Raw genomic sequence first — 20,116 nt, forward strand, 5'->3', positions numbered from 1 at the left:
TGCCTTCTGGGCATCTGTGTGTCCGTCACTGGACCCAGCTGTTCCTCCTCTTCCTCAACAGCCACCTCCACACCTGGGGGGGCTGTTGACTCTCCATCTGAGGGCTGACAGACGGCGCAGGCTCCGTCTCTCTTTCTCTCTCTCTCTGACAGCTCCGTTCCCTCTTCCGCCTCGGAGCTCTCAGGTGGTCCTGAATTATTACAGTTCATTTAGTGGCCGTTCAACGTGACAGCGGCACTGAAATAAATGACTTACAACCATTTTTCACACTTAGGACCGCATCCCCATTTCGCACGCCCCCGCCCACACACGGCAGATCCCCGAAAGCAGCTGGCTTCAGGAGGCGCGCATGCACAGTGGACCTGATGCAGCGCAACAGCTCGCGTGGCAGCAGAGGTGGCTCTGTGTGCCACTTCCGGCACGCATGCCATAGGTTCGCCATCACAGGTGTAGGGGCTGCTGCTTGGGCGGGAGGGGGTTGGACTAGATGACCTGCAAGGTCCCTTCCAACTCTGTTAATCTACTTAATCGGCCAGTCACATGACCGCCACGCCCACCCAGTCACATGACCTCAAGCCACACCCACCAAATAAGCCACATCCACAGAACCAGTAGTTTAAAAAAAAAAATTGAATCCCACCACTGCCTACAAGGTCCCTTCCAACTCTTGTTAATCTAGTCAATAGGCCAGTCACATGACCACCAAGCCACACCCACCCAGTCACATGGCCACCACGCCCACCAAATAAGCCACACCCACAGAATCAGTAGTTTAAAAAAAAATTGAATCCCACCACTGCCTACAAGGTCCCTTCCGACTCTGTTAATCTAGTCAATAGGCCAGTCACATGACCACCAAGCCACACCCACCCAGTCACATGACCGTCACACCATGCCCACCAAATAAGCCACACCCACAGAACCAGTAGTAAAAAAAAAAAATTTGAATCCCACCACTGCCTACAAGGTCCCTTCCAACTCTGTTAACCTAGTCAATAGGCCTGTCACATGACCACCAAGCCACACCCACCCAGTCACATGACCGCCACACCACGCCCACCAAATAAGCCACACCCACAGAACCAGTAGTTTTAAAAAAAAAATTGAATCCCACCACTGCCTACAAGGTCCCTTCCAACTCTCTTAATCTAGTCAATAGGCCAGTCACATGACCACCAAGCCACACCCACCCAGTCACATGACCGTCACACCATGCCCACCAAATAAGCCACACCCACAGAACCAGTAGTAAAAAAAAAATTTGAATCCCACCACTGCCTACAAGGTCCCTTCCAACTCTGTTAACCTAGTCAATAGGCCTGTCACATGACCACCAAGCCACACCCACCCAGTCACATGACCGCCACACCACGCCCACCAAATAAGCCACACCCACAGAACCAGTAGTTTTAAAAAAAAAATTGAATCCCACCACTGCCTACAAGGTCCCTTCCAACTCTCTTAATCTAGTCAATAGGCCAGTCACATGACCACCAAGCCACACCCACCCAGTCACATGACCGTCACACCACGCCCACCAAATAAGCCACACCCACAGAACCAGTAGTTTTAAAAAAAAATTGAATCCCACCACTGCCTACAAGGTCCCTTCCAACTCAGTTATTCTAGTCAATAGGCCAGTCACATGACCACCAAGCCACACCCACCCAGTCACATGACCGCCACACCACGCCCACCAAATAAGCCACACCCACAGAACCAGTAGTTTTAAAAAAAATTGAATCCCACCACTGCCTACAAGGTCCCTTCCAACTCAGTTAATCTAGTCAATAGGCCAGTCACATGACCACCAAGCCACACCCACCCAGTCACATGACCACCACGCCTACCAAATAAGCCACACCCACAGAACCAGTAGTTTTAAAAAAAAAATTGAATCCCACCACTGCCTACAAGGTCCCTTCCAACTCTGTTAATCTTGTCAATAGGCCGGTCACATGACCACCAAGCCACACCCACCCAGTCACATGACCACCACACCACGCCCACCAAATAAGCCACACCCACAGAACCAGTAGTTTAAAAAAAAATTGAATCCCACCACTGCCTACAAGGTCCCTTCCAACTCTGTTAACCTAGTCAATAGGCCTGTCACATGACCACCAAGCCACACCCACCCAGTCACATGACCGCCACGCCTACCAAATAAACCACACCCACAGAACCAGTAGTTTTTTTATAAAAAAAATTGAATCCCACCACTGCCTACAAGGTCCCTTCCGACTCTGTTAATCTTGTCAATAGGCCGGTCACATGACCACCAAGCCACACCCACCCAGTCACATGAACGCCACACCACGCCCACCAAATAAGCCACACCCACAGAACCAGTAGTTTTTTTAAAAAAAATTGAATCCCACCACTGCCTACAAGGTCCCTTCCGACTCTGTTAATCTTGTCAATAGGCCAGTCACATGACCACCAAGCCACACCCACCCAGTCACATGACCACCAAGCCACGCCCACCAAATAAGCCACACCCACAGAACCAGTAGTTTAAAAAAATTGAATCCCACCACTGCCTACAAGGTCCCTTCCAACTCTGTTAACCTAGTCAATAGGCCTGTCACATGACCACCAAGCCACACCCACCCAGTCACATGACCGCCACGCCTACCAAATAAACCACACCCACAGAACCAGTAGTTTTTTTATAAAAAAAAATTGAATCCCACCACTGCCTACAAGGTCCCTTCCGACTCTGTTAATCTTGTCAATAGGCCAGTCACATGACCACCAAGCCACACCCACCCAGTCACATGACTGCTGCACCACGCCCACCAAATAAGCCACACCCACAGAACCAGTAGTTTTTTTTAAAAAATTGAATCCCACCACTGCCTACAAGGTCCCTTCCGACTCTGTTAATCTAGTCAATAGGCCAGTCACATGATCACCAAGCCACACCTACCCAGTCACATGACCTCCCAAGGCACGCCCACCAAATAGGCCACACCCACAGAACCAGTAGTTTTTTTTTTTAAAAAAAATTGAATCCCACCACTGCCTACAAGGTCCCTTCCCACTCTGTTAATCTAGTCAATAGGCCGGTCACATGACCACCAAGCCACACCCACCCAGTCACATGAACGCCACACCACGCCCACCAAATAAGCCACACCCACAGAACCAGTAGTTTTTTTAAAAAAATTGAATCCCACCACTGCCTACAAGGTCCCTTCTGACTCTGTTAATCTAGTCAATAGGCCAGTCACATGACCACCAAGCCACACCTACCCAGTCACATGACCTCCCAAGACATGCCCACCAAATAAGCCACACCCACAGAACCAGTAGTTTTTTAAAAATTGAATCCCACCACTGCCTACAAGGTCCCTTCCGACTCTGTTAATCTTGTCAATAGGCCGGTCACATGAGGCCGGTCACATGACCACCAAGCCACACCCACCCAGTCACATGACCGCCACACCACGCCCACCAAATAAGCCACACCCACAGAACCAGTAGTTTAAAAAAAAATTGAATCCCACCACTGCCTACAAGGTCCCTTCCAACTCAGTTAATCTAGTCAATAGGCCAGTCACATGACCACCAAGCCACACCCACCCAGTCACATGACCGCCACACCACGCCCACCAAATAAGCCACACCCACAAAACCAGTAGTTTTTTTAAAAAAAATTTAATCCCACCACTGCCTACAAGGTCCCTTCCGACTCTGTTAATCTTGTCAATAGGCCGGTCACATGACCACCAAGCCAAGCTCACCCAGTCACATGGCCTCCCAAGACACGCCCACCAAATAAGCCACACCCACAGAACTAGTAGTTTAAAAATGGAATCCCACCACTGCCTACAAGGTCCCTTCCGACTCTGTTAATCGAGTCAATAGGCTGGAAGTGACTTGAACCGCCCCATCTGGAAGGCATTGGAAGCCGATGAGCTGAACTGCTGAGACTTTTTGAGGGGATGGGTGGGGGTGGAGACAGGAACAGGCCAAATTCTTAGCCGGGCCCTCTTGGCAGCGGCTGCAACCTTCCCTGAGCATTGGCAGCCCCGGGCGGGCGCCGAAAGCAAGCAGGTGCGTGCCTTCCCTCTGCCCAGGTGCTCCCAGGTGCTTTGTTGACTATCCAGGGACGACGGGTTGCGTCATCTGTCTTTCTTCTCTCTCTCTCTCTCTCTCTCTTCCCCCCCCCCGCCCCGTTTTTCCCAAGTCTCCTGACTTTATCACCCTTAAATAAACAAACTCTGGCCATCCTCACTTCTGAACTTCCTGTCCTCCCTTCCCCAGTGGGTTTTCCAAAAAAAGGAGGTTTGTTTTGGAAAAAAAAAAACTTGAAAGGGAAAGAGAGGAGAGAGAGAGAGAGAGAGAAGCGGCTCTGGCGCCTGCCCGCCCTGCCCTAGAACAGCCAGAAAGAAAAGGAGGAAAACAGTCTCACTGTTTCTTTTTATGTTTCGATTGCAACCTCTTTCTAAATTATTATTATTATTGCACGACTGAATTTTCCACCCAGCCTTCAATCCTTAAGCATTCCCTCCCCTGTGAATGAGCAGGCTCTGGTCTCTTTCGTGCTCTGGCGGTGGCCTTAGCCGGTTGGACACCCAGCCATGAAAGTTTCCCCCGGCGGAAAAGAGAATTTCATGGCCCAGAGGTCACCCTGCTGTCTCTCTTCACTGCAGCCGTCCTTGTCCCTCCGTTTCAAGATCATGTGAAGCGTTAGTACCCCTTGGTACGGCCACACTTGGAATACGGCGTCCAGTTTTGGTCGCCACGATGTAAAAAAAAAAGGATGTTTGGACTCTGGAAAGAGTGCAGAGAAGAGCAACCAGGAGGATGAGGGGAACTGGAGGCTCAAACATACGACGAACGGTTTCAGGAACTGGAGCCTGGCTAGTCTAGGGAAGAGAAGGACCAGGGGAGACAGGAGAGCGGTCTTCCAATATTCGAGGGGCTGCCCCAAAGAAGAGGGAGTCAAGCTATTCTCCAAAGCACCAAAAGGCAGAACAAGAAGCAACGGAGGGAAACTCATCAAGAAGAGAAGCAACTTAGAACTAAGGAGACATTTCCTAACAGTGAGGGCGATTAACCAGGGGAACAGCTCGCCACCAGAATTTAAGGGTGCTTCATCACTGGAGGTTTTTAAGAAGAGACTGGACAGTCACTTGTCTGAAATGATACCTTGCTCCTGCTTGAGCAAGGGGGTTGGACTAGATGTCCTCCCAGGTTCCTTCCAGCTCTATTGTGATGGAGATTTCAGGTGACTAAACTAAACTTAAAAGAGAAACAACTTAGAACTAAGGAGAAATTTCCTGAGAGTTAGAGCGATGAATCGGTGGGACAGCTTGCCACAAGAAGTTGTGAATGCTCCAACACTTAAGAAGATGTTGGACAGCCCTTTGTCTGAAGTGGCGTAGGGTTTCCTGCCTAGGCAGAGGGTTGGACTAGAAGATCTCCAAGGACCCTTCCAACTCTGTTATTCTATTCTGTTCTATCTCCAGGCAGTGCCAGCCTTCTGTCTCCCCCCGGAGCGAAACGGCGCCCATCCCAGTCCCTACTCAGCTACGGAACTACCAGCTCATAGAGCAGAACCTGACGTCGGCCACCAGCCCGGGGTCAAACCCTCACGGGTCACCAAGGTAAGACCTCCTTTCTCCCTGGGTCTTTGGCTGATCCCACGATCTCCTCCCCACTTATCACACCTGGTACAGGTGTTCCTTGACTTACAGCCCCAGTTGAGCCCAGAATTTTTGTTGCCAAGCAAGTGTTAAGTGTCAGTTGGGTTTATCTTCATTTTACGACTTGCCGTGGGTGTTAAGTGAATCACCGTGTCAGGATTCCAGAAGTTACCCCCATTTAAATCCTGAGTCTCCAGCCAAACTTCCAAAACTTCAAAAGGAATTATTGGGAGTTAACATGTCCGGCATCACCTGGGTGTAGCCGACTCTGAGACCCATCATTCATTGTCACCCTTAACCCTGTTTTTCCCCCCGCATCCTGGCTTCCCTCGTTGACTTCGATTGTCGGAAGGTCGCAAAGGGGGATCAATTGACCTCGGGATGCTGCAACCCTCATAAATAGGAGTCTGTTGCCAAGCGTCTGAATTTTGAAATTGAAATTTTGAATTTTGTAACTCTGAAAAACGGTCATAGTCGTGTTTTTCAGTGCCTTTGTAACTTGGAAGGGTCACTAAATGAACTGTTTGTCAGGATTCTGGCAGTTACCCCCAATTAAGTAATGAGTCTCAAGCCAAACTTCAAAAGGATTTATTGGGAGTTAACATGTCGGCACTGCCTGGGTGTAGCTGACTCTTGAGACACACTGTCACCCTTGACCCTGGTTTTCCCCCATCCGCCTGGGCGTATCGTAATTCATATTCTCCAATGGGACACATCCATAGCCCAGAATAATCAATCATGCTCTCCAGTTAGAATTTTGTGTGGCAGGAACTTCAGTCACCTAGTTACTATCTTTGAAAAACTATTTAGGGAATGCACTTTCGATTTCCAAGCTGTCGTACTGCTCTTTCAAACCCCTTTCCCCACCCTCCCTTTCTGTTGGCAACTCTAAAGAGACCAAAGAAATATTTTAGGAGATTCAGACTCCTCTTTCTCTTGTATCATTAAAGTCAATTTGTCCATTTTAGCACATTCTGTTATTTTTTGAATAATCAGTTCATCCGATGGTATACAGTTGTGCTTCCAACATTCAGCATAAGCTATTCTAGCAGCCGTTAATACTATAGAATTTGTGGGAAATGATATAATCGGATCGAATTAAGACATTAATGAAGGAATTAAAGATAAGCAACTTACAGATTAAATGTAAATTAAATACATATGCACAAAATTGTATATATTTGAAAATGTACACAAAAGATAGAAATGGATGAGATGGATGTCACAAAACTGTTCATGTCGTGATATTTATTTTTTGTTTTATTTTTAAAATGTACAAAAGACTAATAAAGTTTATTTTTTAAAAAAAGAAAAGAAATATTTTATGAGTTGACACACCACAGTTGGTAACTTGGTTGTTAAATGAGTCTTGCTCCCCCGTGGACTTTGCTTATCGAAAGATTGCAAAAGTGGGATCACGTGACCCCGGGACACATAAATATGAGACCGTCATAAATATGAGTCGGTGGCCAAACGTCTGAATTTTGAACACGTGACCACCGGGATGCTGCAACAACTGTATGTGTGGGGGAAAAACGGTCATAAAGTCATTATTTTCAGCACTGTGGTAACTTTGAACCGTCACTAAACTAAACTGTTGTAACTTGAGGATTACCTGCCTTTGGCTGGCTTCCCCAGCCAAAATCAGATACAGGTAGTCCTCGCCTAATGATCACAGTTGAGCCTAACATTTTAGGTTGTTAAGTGAGACATTTGTCAAGTGAGTTTTGCCCTTTCTTGTCACAGTTGTTGAAGTGAATCCCTGCAGTGGATAAGTTAGTAATCGCATTGTGAAGTGAATCTGTCTTTCCCACTGACTTTGCTTGTCAGAAGGTCACAAAAGGGGGATCAGACACAACGGTCATAAGTATGAAACAGGTTTTTTAAATAAACTTTATTCAGTTTTTCCAACAATTTAAAAGCATTTTAAAAAAATAACAATTGCAACAACGTTGAAGACATCATTAGCATTTCTTAACCATATTCCTCTACTTAATTTTCTTTTTCTTTTTTTGTAATAAATGTTTATTATTTTTATATTTTCAAAACTTCTCTTTCAGTCAACGTGGTTCCAGGTTTACACTTCAATACAAGACCATAGTACATATTTATCTTTCACATTCAATTCTATATCATATCATTACTTCCATTTTCCAGTAAATTTTCTCCACTAATTCTTATTTTCTTTACACTTATTAAATCCATTTTCAATTTCTATCTTATCTTAACTCCTTTTTCTATAAATGTTCTCAAATCTTATTCTATAGTCCTAATATTCTTATTTTTTAATTCTAAATTCATTATACCTTTATACTTTTATCTGTCGCATTTGCAATTTTGTAATATACTTTTGTTTCATTATTCAATAAATTCCATCTTAAATCTAATAATTCCCCCAAAATTTTCCCCTTTAAGTATCAATTAGAGTATGCCACCCTTTTATCCCTCAATTTATTCCCCTTTAATCCATAATCAAAATTTATCATAATATAATCACTACATAATTATCACATTCTAGTTTAATAACGATAATCTAGCTACTATACATCACATGTGCATATACTCTACTTAATTTTCTATTGCAGTACGATTATTACATATTTTTCTGTTAATTCTCTATTCCTTACTCCTTACCTATATCGCTTGTTACATAATACATTTTCTGTTACTTCTACATTCAGTACATATAGCTTCATATTCTTTAGTTAGTTACAGTATTGCTTTTCTTTCTATTGTCAAACCATATATACCAGGCGTCCCAGACTGAATAATGCACAGATACCTCTATCCTTTAACTCTAAAGTCAGCCTGTCCATTTCCGGGCAGTCTAGAATTTTTCTTATCACTGCTCCATCTTGTGGTATATCTCCTTGTTTCCAGTACTGTGCATATGTAATCCTAGCAGGAGTTGTTATGTGTAAGACAATGTACCTGTCTGTCTTGCTATATTCTCCCTTAATTATTCCTAGCTGGCTTTATATGCCTAAGGCGAGGCTAGAACTCACGGTCACCTAGTGCTTGGTCCAAAATTACACAGCAGGCTTTCATGGCTAAGACAGGAGTTGAACTTGAGCTCATCAGCTTCCTAGCCTTGTGCCTTAACCATTAGACCAAACTCTCTCTGTGTGTGTGTGTGTGTGTGTGTGTGTATTCCTGCATATACATTTAGATATAGATATGGATATATAGATATAAAATTATATTTTATATGTGCGTATACAAATATACCTGCTGTAAATAAGGTAATGGTCCTGAAATCGATTAAACATTTCAAGATTGCCCTCCTGTCGGAAGGTTGCCACATGGACAGTTATTTCAATAGAGGAATAAATACAATTTTTCGCTGTGTTATTTCCTAGGTGTCTTAGCTTTCTTTTATTAAACCTTTTCTCTTCTGCTTTCAGATCTGGGGCAGTGCGACGGTCAAACACCAGTCCTTTGGGCTTCCTCAAGACCGGCTCCAGCTCCCCGGTGCCGGCTGACACTGTCCAGACCGTTGGCCGCAGACTGTCCACAGGCTCTTCGAGGCCATATTCCCCTTCGCCACTAGGTGAGCCCCCATACAGCACAAGCCTGAAAATTTAAAACCCAGGCCACCTCTTTGGCCTCTGCGGGTAGTCCTCAACTTACAGCCACAATTGAGCCCCAAAACGTCCATTTTTAAGGGAGACATTTGTTAAAGGGAGTTTTGCCCCATGTTCGACTTTCTCTTGCCACCGTTGTTAAGCGAATCGCTGGAGTTGATAAGTTGAAAGCTCAAACTGCCCAAGGAGCTGCTGATCCAGGTCTACAGAGGAATGATTGAGTCTGTCATCTGCACCTCTGAAACGGTCTGGTTTGGTTCTGCAACCCAACAGGACAGACACAAACTCCAGAGGATAATTAGGACTGCAGAAAAAACAATGGCTACCAACCTGCCTTCCATGGAGGACCTGTATACTGCACGAGTCAAAAAGAGGGCTGTGAAAATATCTACAGACCCCTCACATCCTGGACATAAAGTGTTTCAACTCCTTCCCTCAAAACGACACTATAGAGCACTGCACACTAGAACAACTAGACACAAGGACAATTTTTTCCCCCAAATGCCATCACTCTGCTAAACAAATAATTCCCTCAGCACTGTCCAACTGTCTTTGGTGCAAGTGCTGTCGGTGTTCATAAAAGAAAAAATACATTCATCAAGAATCATAAGGTGCAACGCTGAATAATAATAGTCATAGGGTACAATAAGCAATCAAATCATACCAGGAAACAGTCAATATAAATCATTAGGATACAAGCGACAAAGTTACAGTCATACAGTCACAAGTGGGAGGGGATGGATGATTAAGAGTGATGAGAAGATTAACAGTAATAGTAGTTCGAACTTTGCAAATAGTTGGACAGTGTGGAGGGAATTATTTATTTAGCAGAGTGATGGCGTTGGGGGAAAAACTGTCCTTGTGTCTAGTTGTTCTGGTGTGCAGGGCTCTATAGCCATGATGGCGAATACAGGTGGCACGCAGAGCCATTTGTGCGGGCACGCGAGCCCCAGCCAAACTTACCTGCGCTGTGCCTGTGCGCGCCTCCCAGATGATTTTTGGCCCATTTGAGGCCATTTTCGCCCTTCTGAGGGGCTCGAGGGAGGCCTCTGCAGAAAAAACAATTACAGGAAATACAGGAAGTGCCAAAACGGGCCTGTTTTTCGGCCTCCAAAGGTTGCAGAGGCTTCCCTCAAGCCCCCGGGAGGGCAAAAACAGCCTCAAATGGTCCCAAAAATCAGTTGGGGGACATGCGCATGTGCAGTGCAGATAAGAGGGGGAGGGTTGCGCATGCATGTGCAGGGGGGCGGACACATTGCATGTGCACACTTTCTGCACACCACAACAAAAGGTTCGCCATCGCTGCTCTGTAGCGTCGTTTAGAGGGTAGGAGTTGAAACCGTTTATGTCCGGGATGTGAGGGGTCTGTAGATATTTTCACAGCCCTCTTTTTGACTCGGGCAGGATACAGGTTGTCAGGGCTCCAACAAATCCCCCCTCATTCAAAGCAAAAGTCTCTAGCCGCGTCTCAGAAAAAGTAAATTGGTTTTATTGGAAATTGCCATGTTGGCGCATGGCTGGGTGCAGCCGGTACTAAATCGCATCATACATTTCCCCCTTGACCCTGGTCTTTCCCCCAACCCCTGGGTGTGGCTTCTCCCATCGGACACATCTGTCTCCAAGAGTCATCCATCATGCTCTCCAATAACCTTCTTATGGTCCGACAACTTTGGGCTGCTGAGTTGATATTTAGGCTTTTCAAGAATGCACTGTTTTCCCCCATTCCCTTTCTCTGGCAGCTAAAAAGACCAAAGGAGTATCTTTTTAGTTGACACAGGTCCTCCATGGAAGGCAGGTTGGTAGCCATTGCTTTTTCTGCAGTCCTAATTACTCTCTGGAGTCTGTGTCTGTCCTGTTGGGTTGCAGAGCCAAACCAGACAGTTCTAGAGGTGCAGATGACAGACTCCATCCTTCCTCTGTAGAACTGGATCGGCAGCTCCTTTGGGGCAGTTTGAGCTTCCTGAGTTGGCGCAGGAAGAGCGCAAAGTCAATGAGGAAGTCAGAGTCACTCAACGATCGGGTGACTAACGTAACAACTGCCGTGATTCACTTAACAGCTGTGGCAGGAAATGTCTTAAAATGGGGGCAAAATTCACTTTTACAAATGTCTTCCCTTAACATCAGAAATCTTGGGCTCAATTGTGGTTGTAAGTCAAGGGATACCTGTAATTCCATTCCTGGAGATAAAAAAAAAAAAAACCCAACAATTTCACTATTTCCTTTTCCTCAGTTGGTACCATACCTGAGCAACTTGGGCATTGCTGTTGTGGTCAGCTGCAAGGGCATGAAATAAGGGGCCGAAGCTCTTCAGGTGAGCGGTTTCTCTTTGTCGTCCCGTCACGTCCCCCCATCCTAATTTGATTTTTAATGGAGAGGGTTTTGGCTCCTGTGAAGGTACAAAGAGTCCTTTTGTCCAGAATTTTGAAGTCTTCCCACCCACGCATGTTCAGGAGGCTGGTGGAGATCATTTGACTGCTTAAGGGATGGGGGGGGGGAGGAATTACAGGTCAATTTCGTTCTGGGTCTCCAAGCCTCTGGGTGCTCCGTTTTGTAAAAGACGGGAGGGGTGGAGAATGTTCTCCAAGGCTTTTAGGAACCAAGTCAAGGTACGTCCACCAGTGTTACGTGAGACACAGAGAGAGAGAGAGGATATGAGATATTGGGGGAGGGGAGTGAGAGATGAGATGAGAAAGATGAAAAATGAAGGGTGGGGGGATGGATGGATGGATGGATGGATGGGAAAAGATGAAGGATGGACTGATGGATGAGAACAGGATGGATGGATGGGAGAAGAGGATGGATCAATAGAAGGACGGGTGGATGAGAGAAGATGATGGAAGGAAGGAAGGACAGATGGATGGATGAAGATAATGGATGGATGGATAGATGGAAGGACAGATGGATGAGAGAAGATGATGGATTTATGGATAGATGGAAGGACAGATGGATGAGAGAAGATGATGGATGTATGGATAGATGGATGGATGGATGGATGGATGAGAGAAGATGATGAAGGAAGGAAGGACAGATGGATGGATGAAGATAATGGATGGATGAAGATAATGGATGGATGGATAGATGGAAGGACAGATGGATGAGAGAAGATGATGATTTATGGATAGATGGAAGGACAGATGGATGAGAGAAGAGGATGGATGATGGATGGATGGATGGATGGATGGATGGATGAGAGAAGATAGGTCGATGGAAGAACGGATAGATGAGAGAACTGGATGGATGCATGGATGAGAAGAGGATGGAAGGAAGGAAGGACGGATGGATGAGAGAAGATGATGGAAGGAAGGACGGATGGATGAAAGAAGATGATGGATGGATGGATGGATGAAGATAATGGATGAAGATGATGGATGGATAGATGGAAGGACAGATGGATGAGAGATGATGATGATGGATGGATGAGAGAAGATGACAAAGAACGGATGGATGGATGGATGGATGCATGGATGAGAAGAGGATGGACCGATGGAAGGATGGATGGATGAGAAAAGATGATGGATGGATGGATGAGAGAAGATGGATGGATGGATGGGCAGATGGATGGATAGACAGGTGGGTGGGTGAGTGGATGATGGATGGACAGAGAGAGAGAGATGATGGATAGATGGACAGAGACAGACAGACAGACAGAGAGGCGATAGAGAGATAGATGAGGGAGACCTACCTATCTCTAGGTAGGTGGAGACTGACTGACAGATTGCAGCTAGTTAGCCAAAACCCTATTAGAACAGGACTTCTCTAGCCATCCCATCTCTCTCTGAACGACTGAAGTACCATAGAGGCATTTTAAGAGAGAGAGAGGGAGAGATCAGTAAATGTTGGAATGGGGCGATGGGAGATTACGTTCCTTGCCTGAACTTGTCTTTCTGTGCTGGGATGCCAGTCAGATGCTTTTTGTGAGCATAGCCCATTTCAAAGGACTTGCGAGGACACAAGCTGCTGCGGTCACCCCGGCTGGCCTTTCCTTGCGCCGTAACATCCTGTTGATGGGGAGGAAAGCTCCCCGAGACTCTGCGAGGGCTTTGTTGCCGTTCCTTTGTAGCTCATGAAAGCATTTCTTTGAGCCACTTGGGTGACCTGGGATGACCAGAGGCTTCCTTCCTCTCTTGGTCCTCCCCCTCCCTCCCTCCCTCCCTCCAGCGGCGGTTAGTTTTTCTCATCACATTCATTGTGCCTTTGTGGAACGGATGGTTTAAAAAGAATGGGTCGGTACAACCAGCCGATGGGAATGACTCTCCTGTCCATGATCCCCAGCCAGTATGGTTGAAGACAATTAAGGGACTGGAACAGTGGCGGGATTCAGATTTTTGTTACTACCAGTTCTGTGGGCGTGGCTTGGTGGGCGTGGCACGGCTTGGTGGGCGTGGCAGGGAAGGGTTACCGCAAAATCCCCATTTCCCCCCACCCCCCCACCCCACTAGCCTGCTTTCCAGCTCCGTTCTCCTGTGCAGGGCAATCAAAGAAGACCCAGCCGGTCAGCTGGGACTCAGGAGGTGGGGTATAGATGGGGACGGGTCCAGTCAGAGGTGGGATTGGCTGGTTGTCCAAACGACTCAAAATTTCTGCTACCGCCGGTTCTCTAGGACCGATCAGAACCTGCTGAATCCCACCTCTGGACTGGAAGCTAAAAGATACAAAGAACAGTTGCAAGAATTGGATCTTGTCTAATCTAATGAAGAGAAGGACTAGGAGGGACGTGATAGAAGTCTTCCAATATTTGAGGGGCTGCCCCAGAGAAGAAGGGGGTCAAAATAATTTTCCAAGGCAGCAGAAGAAACCATGGATGGAAACTAATGAAGGAGAGAAGCAACCTGGAATTAAGGAGAAATGAGGACAATTAACCAGGGGAACTACTTGCCACCAGAAATTGTGGCTGCTTCATCACTGGAGGTTTTTAAGAAGAAACTGGACGGCCATTTGTCCAAAATGCTATAGGTTTTCCTGCCTGAAGCAGGGGGCTGGATTAGAAGACCTTAAAGGCCCCTTCCAACCCTATTATTTGGATTTATTCTGTTAATTTCAGTGCCTCTGGAAAGCACCTGTTCAAAGGAGATGCTTTATTTAAAATAGATCTGGGCAAGACAGATGTTTGTAGGACTGTATGCATTACTCCCGCAGGCTCAAAAGAAAAAGGGAAGATGTGATCTCAGTTTCCTTTTGGCTGGGTGTCCCAGCAGGGATTACTGGCTGAGGTTTGGGGACATGAACTGTCCTAGATGCTAGTCTGGAAGAACAAAACCTCATGTAAAGGGCAGAAGACAAGTGTATTTTGAAATTTGGAACTTCAAGATGAGTGGACTTCAGCTCCCAGAATTCCCCAGCCAGCATGCTTTGAGATGGGTGTATTCTAACTCCCAGAATTCTCACTGACCAGCATCTGATCCAACTAGATCAGAGGTTGTTGAGGTAATTCCCCGTTAGGAGAATGAGCGCATACAGGGAGACGTATTTGAGAGTAGCATTTGAATAATACACATACAGTACACAGATACACTGTACAGTAAAATGTAGGTTTTTACTTCCAGAAAGGTTTAAGCAAAGTTCAGAATAGGCAGTCCAAAGTCATTCACAAGTAAATCAGTCAGTTCTTCAGGGATAATCCAATAACAAGTTCCAGTGTCAAAAACAGTTCAATATCAGACTTACATTAAATCCAGTAATATCAGTCAATTAGAAGAAATGGAGGAACGGCAAAACTCTCCAACAGAAGGAAACAAACTCACTCAGGCTTCTTCTGAGACTAAGGCTAAGACAACCCAGGTTTCTGTCTCCATCTTATGGCCGTTCGAGTAACTACACCCAATTGCAGTTTTTTGCATGCTTTTAAAGAGACAGTGTTAAAATGTCTATCCTGGTTTATATGTTTCTAACCCAAATACCTGTTAGGTGACTTATATTCCTAACAGAGGTACCCAACCCTGGGAACTTTAAGATGTGCGGACCAACTCCTAGAACACCTCAGCCAGAATGCTTTAAAATGGGTGTACGTGAGTTGTTGGGCTGGCTGGGGAATTCTGGGAGCTGAAGTCCACACCCCTAATTTGCTAGCTGGGGAATTCTGGAAGTGAAAGACCATCCCCCTTAAAGCATTCTGGGAGATGAAGTTCACTCTTTTTAAAGCAGGTTAGCTGACAGTTCTGGATCTTGAAGTCCAATCATTTTAAAGCATACTGGCTGGGGAATTCTGGGAGTTGGCCCACACTTCTTAAAGCTGATTAGCTGAGAATTCTAGACGTGGAAGTCCGTCCATCTTAAAGCATTCTGACTGGGGAATTCTGAGTCTTCACCCATTTTAAAGCAGATTAGCTGAGGATTCTGGATCTTGAAGTACACCCATTTTCAAGCATGCTGGCTGGGGGATTCTGGGAGTGGAAGTCCTCCCCTCTTAAAGCAGGCTGGCTGGGGATTATGGGAGTGGAAGTCTTCCCCTCTTAAAGTAGGTTGGCTGGGGGATTCTGGGAGTGGAAGCCCTCCCCTCTTAAAGCAGGCTGGCTGGGGGATTCTGGGAGTGGAAGTCCTCCCCTCTTAAAGCAGGCTGGCTGGGGATTCTGGGAGTGGAAGCCCTCCTCTCTTAAAGCATCCTGGCTGGGGGATTCTGGGAGTGGAAGTCCTCACTCTTAAAGTAGGCTGGCTGGGGGATTCTGGGAGTGGAAGTCCTCCCTCTTAAAGCAGGCTGGCTGGGGATTCTGGGAGTGGAAGTCCACCCCTCTTAAAGCAGATTGACGGGGATTCTGGGAGTGGAAGTCCTCCCTCTTAAAGCAGGCTGGCTGGGGATTCTGGGAGTGGAAGCCCAACCCTCTTAAAGCAGGCTGGCTGGGGGATTCTGGGAGTGGAAGTCCTCCCTCTTAAAGCATCCTGGCTGGGGATTCTGGGAGTGGAAGTCCACCCCTCTTAAAGCAGGCTGGCTGGGGGATTCTGGGAGTGGAAGTCCTCCCCTCTTAAAGCATCCTGGCTGGGGGATTCTGGGAGTTGAAGTCCACCCTCTTAAAGCATGCTGGCTGAGGGATTCTGGGAGTGAAGTCCACCCCTCTTAAAGCATCCTGGCTGGGGGATTCTGGGAGTGGAAGTCCACCCCCTTAAAGCAGATTGACTGGGGATTCTGGGAGAGGAAGTCCACCCCTCTTAAAACATCCTGGCTGGGGGATTCTGGGAGTGGAAGCCCACCCCTCTTAAAGCATGCTGGCTGAGGGATTCTGGGAGTGGAAGTCCACCCCTCTTAAAGCATCCTGGCTGGGGATTCTGGGAGTGGAAGTCCATCCCCTTAAAGCAGATTGACTGGGGATTCTGGGAGTTGAAGTCCACCCCTCTTAAAGCATCCTGGCTGAGGGATTCTGGGAGCAAAGGGCCACCCATCTCACAGTTGCCAGGGTTGAAAAACGTGGACGCAAGATCCATTCTTGACCGGATGCCCTGAATCCCGTAATGTTTCCGTTCCTCCCCGCCAGGTTCCTCAGCGACGCAGTCCCAGTCTCCCCAGTCCCTCCTGTTGACAGGAGCCCGACTGCAAAACACGCCCACCCTGACGGACATTTACCAGAACAAGCAGAAGCTTCGGAAGCAGCACTCAGACCCCATCTGCCCATCCCACGCAGGCTGCAGCTATGGCCATTCGCCCCAGCCCACCCGGCCGGTCAGTCTGGGGACATCCCCCACCAAACACATGGGGTCATCTCCACGGAGCTCGGACTGGCCGTTCAAAACTCCCCTGCCGACCATCATTGGCTCTCCCACCAAGGTGAGTGTCAGAAGCTGCTCTGCAGAGAAGCCGTTTGGTTTCGTGGTTAAGGCGCTCCTAGGAGGCCGTGAATTCTAGTCCATCTTTAGTTATGAAAGCCGACTGGGTGACTTTGGGTCCAATCCCCAGGAGACTAGGAGTTCTAATCCTGCCTTAGAGTGGAAGTTAGCTGGGTGACTTTGGGCCAATCACCAGGAGACGGTGAGTTCTAGTCCTACCTTAGGCGTGAAAGTCAGCTGGGTGACTTTGGGCCAATCACCAGGAGACGGTGAGTTCTAGTCCCGCCTCAGGCATGAAAGCCGGATGGGTGACTGAGCCAATCACCAGACGACGCTGAGCTCTAGTCCCGCCTTAGGCATGAAAGCAGGCTGGGGATTTTGGGCCAATCACCAGGAGACGGTAAATTCTAGTCCCACCTCAGGCGTGAAACTCGGCTGGTTGACTTTGGGCCAATCACCAGGAGACAGTGAGTTCTAGTCCCACCTCAGGCATGACAGTCAGCTGGGTGACTTTGGGCCAATCACCAGGAGTGGGTGAGTTCTAGTCCTGCCTTAAGCATGAAAGCCGGATGGGTGACTGAGCCAATCACCAGGCGATGCTGAGCTCTAGTCCCGCCTCAGGCATGAAAGTCGGCTGGGTGACTTTGGGCCAATCACCAGGAGTGGGTGAGTTCTAGTCCCGCCTTAAGCATGAAAGCCGGATGGGTGACTGAGCCAATCACCAGGCGATGCTGAGCTCTAGTCCCGCCTCAGGCATGAAAGTCGGCTGGGTGACTTTGGGCCAATCACCAGGAGATTGTGAGTTCTAGTCCCACCTTATGCATGAAAGCTAGCCAGATGACTTTGGGCCAAGCAGCAGGTGACGGTAAGCTGTAGTCCTGCTTTAGGCACAAAAACCAGCTAGTTGACTTTGGGCCAATCACCAGAGGATGATGATTTCTAGTCCCACCTTAGGCATGAAAACTGGCTGGACGACCTTGGGCCAATCATCAGGAGACTGTGAGTTCTAGTCTCACCTCACACACGAAAACCAGCTGGGTAACTTGGGGCCAGTCATCAGGAGACAGTGAATGCTAGTCCCGCCTTAGAGTGGAAGTCAGCGAGGTAACTTTGAGCCAGTCACCAGGAGAAGGTGAGTTCTAGTCCCACCTTAGGCATGTCAGCCAGCTGAGGGACTTTGGGCCAAGCAGCAGGAGACAAGCCCGTTTCGGGGTCTGTCGTAACTTTGAATGGTCACTAAGCAACCCCATTGTAAGTCGAGGAATGCCTGTATTCCCGTGAGACCTTGAGATTGGGAGACACTTGCTTAATGTTGAGATCAATGTCTTCTCTACCCCAAAACCACTGGTTCCTCCTGCCTGAACGCTCAAATGGCAACAACGGGTGTGCAGATCTTTTTTTCCAAGTGGTGCAAAATGATGCTTTAAGCTCGGCTGCAGAGTGTTTTAGAGAGCACCTAATATATATTTTTTTTATTTTGTGCGATACAGTGTATTGTGTGATATTTTGGTTTGCGAGGGGGAGTTGGAAAAAAATGCCGTGCCAAATCTTAGGCTTTAGTAGTTATAGCACAAGCAGGTTTTTAATTTTTGGAATTGATAAAGGACCGTTTGGGTATTTTTAAACTGTTGCCTTAATCCTTCCCCTACGACCACAGTTGAGGCCCAACGTTTCCACGGTTAAGTAAGGCAGCGGTTAAGTGAGCTTTGCCCCCATTTTTATGATGGTTTGTTTGATCCTAATTTAGCACATCACCGCCGTTGTTAAGTGAATCATGCAGTCAATATGCAACTCTGGCTTTCTCCTTTAACCGTGCTTGCCGGAAGCTGGCTGTGAAGATCACCCAAAAATACTGATTAACAGAGGATACTGATTAACAGAGTTGGAAGGGACCTTGTAGGTCATCTAGTCCAACCCACCGCCCAAGCGGGAGACTCTACACCATTTTTCACCAATGGCAACCCAGTCTCTTCTTGAAAGCCTCCAGGGATGAAGCTCCCACAATCTGAAGGCAATTTCTATCCCATGGGTTGATTGTTCTCACTGTCAGAAAATTCCTCCTTATTTCCAGATTGAATCTCTCCTTGTTCAGTTTCTGTCCATTATTCCTTGTCTGGCCTTCGGGTGCCTTGGAAAATAGTTTGACCCCCTTCCTCCTCTCTGGGGCAGCCCCTCAAATATTGGAAGATGTTATTCTGCTTCCCCTGGTCCTTCTCTTCATTAGATTAGCCAGGCCCAGTTCCTGCAACCGTTCGTCGTATGTTTGAGCCTCCAGTCCCCTCATCCTCCTGGTTGCTCTTCTCTGCCCTCTTTCCAGAGTCCAGACATCTTTTTTATAGTGTGGTGACCAAAACTGATTAACAGATTAACAGAGTTGGAAGGGACCTTGTAGGTCATCTAGTCCAACCCCCCCACCCAAGCAGGAGACCCTACACCGTTTCTGACAGAGGGCAGTCCAGTCTCTCCTTGAAAGCCTCCAGGGATGAAGCTCCCACAACTTCCGAAGGCAACTTCTGTTCCATCGGTTGATGGTTCTCCCTGTCAGAAAGTTTCTCCTTATTTCAAGGTTGAGCCTCTCCTTTTTTCAGTTCCCATCCATTATTCCTTCTCTGGCCTTTGGGTGCCTTGGAACCAGCAGTGTTCCAGCAGCGTCTGAAAACTTGTCATAACTCCCTTTTTCCAATGCCTTTGTAAATTTCAGACGGTCACTAAATGAACAGTTGTAAGCCTGTACTACTTCACATCTGCAGCTGCCCAGAAAGCCAACACAATCCTAGGCTGCATAAACAGAGGGAAGGAATCAAGATCACGCGAAGTCTTAATGCCCCTTTATAAGGCCTCGGTAAGGCCGCACTTGGAATCCTGCATCCAGTTTTGGTCACCACAATGTAAAAAAGATGTGGAGACTGTGGAAAGAGTGCAGAGAAGAGCAACCAAGAGGATTAGGGGACCGGAGGCTAAAACATGAATGATTGCAAGAATTGGGTATGTCTGGTTTCATGAAAAGAAGGACCAGGAGTGACAGAATAGCGGTCTTCCAATATCTCAGGGGCTGCCCCAGAGGAGAGGGAGTCAAGCTATTCTCCAAAGCAACGACAAGGCAGGACAAAAAGCAACGGGTGG

The 20,116-nt window shown here is 47.2% G+C and overlaps 1 protein-coding gene across 1 annotated transcript in view; it reads left to right on the forward strand.

The window, feature by feature from the left end:
* Positions 1-20,116, forward strand: part of ULK2 (unc-51 like autophagy activating kinase 2) — a 143,708-nt gene that overhangs the window by 88,629 nt on the left and 34,963 nt on the right. Inside the window, exons 15-18 of the mRNA XM_087924738.1 lie at positions 5,481-5,618; positions 9,062-9,207; positions 11,472-11,552; positions 16,705-16,994. Of these exons, the coding sequence (XP_087780864.1) occupies positions 5,481-5,618; positions 9,062-9,207; positions 11,472-11,552; positions 16,705-16,994 (655 nt within the window). The remainder of the gene's footprint in view (positions 1-5,480; positions 5,619-9,061; positions 9,208-11,471; positions 11,553-16,704; positions 16,995-20,116) is intronic.

This window comes from Pseudonaja textilis, chromosome 1 (assembly GCF_049901715.1).
Source record: "Pseudonaja textilis isolate UNSWEBS1 chromosome 1, rPseTex1.2, whole genome shotgun sequence".
In the NCBI taxonomy this organism is placed as follows: Eukaryota; Metazoa; Chordata; class Lepidosauria; order Squamata; family Elapidae; genus Pseudonaja; species Pseudonaja textilis.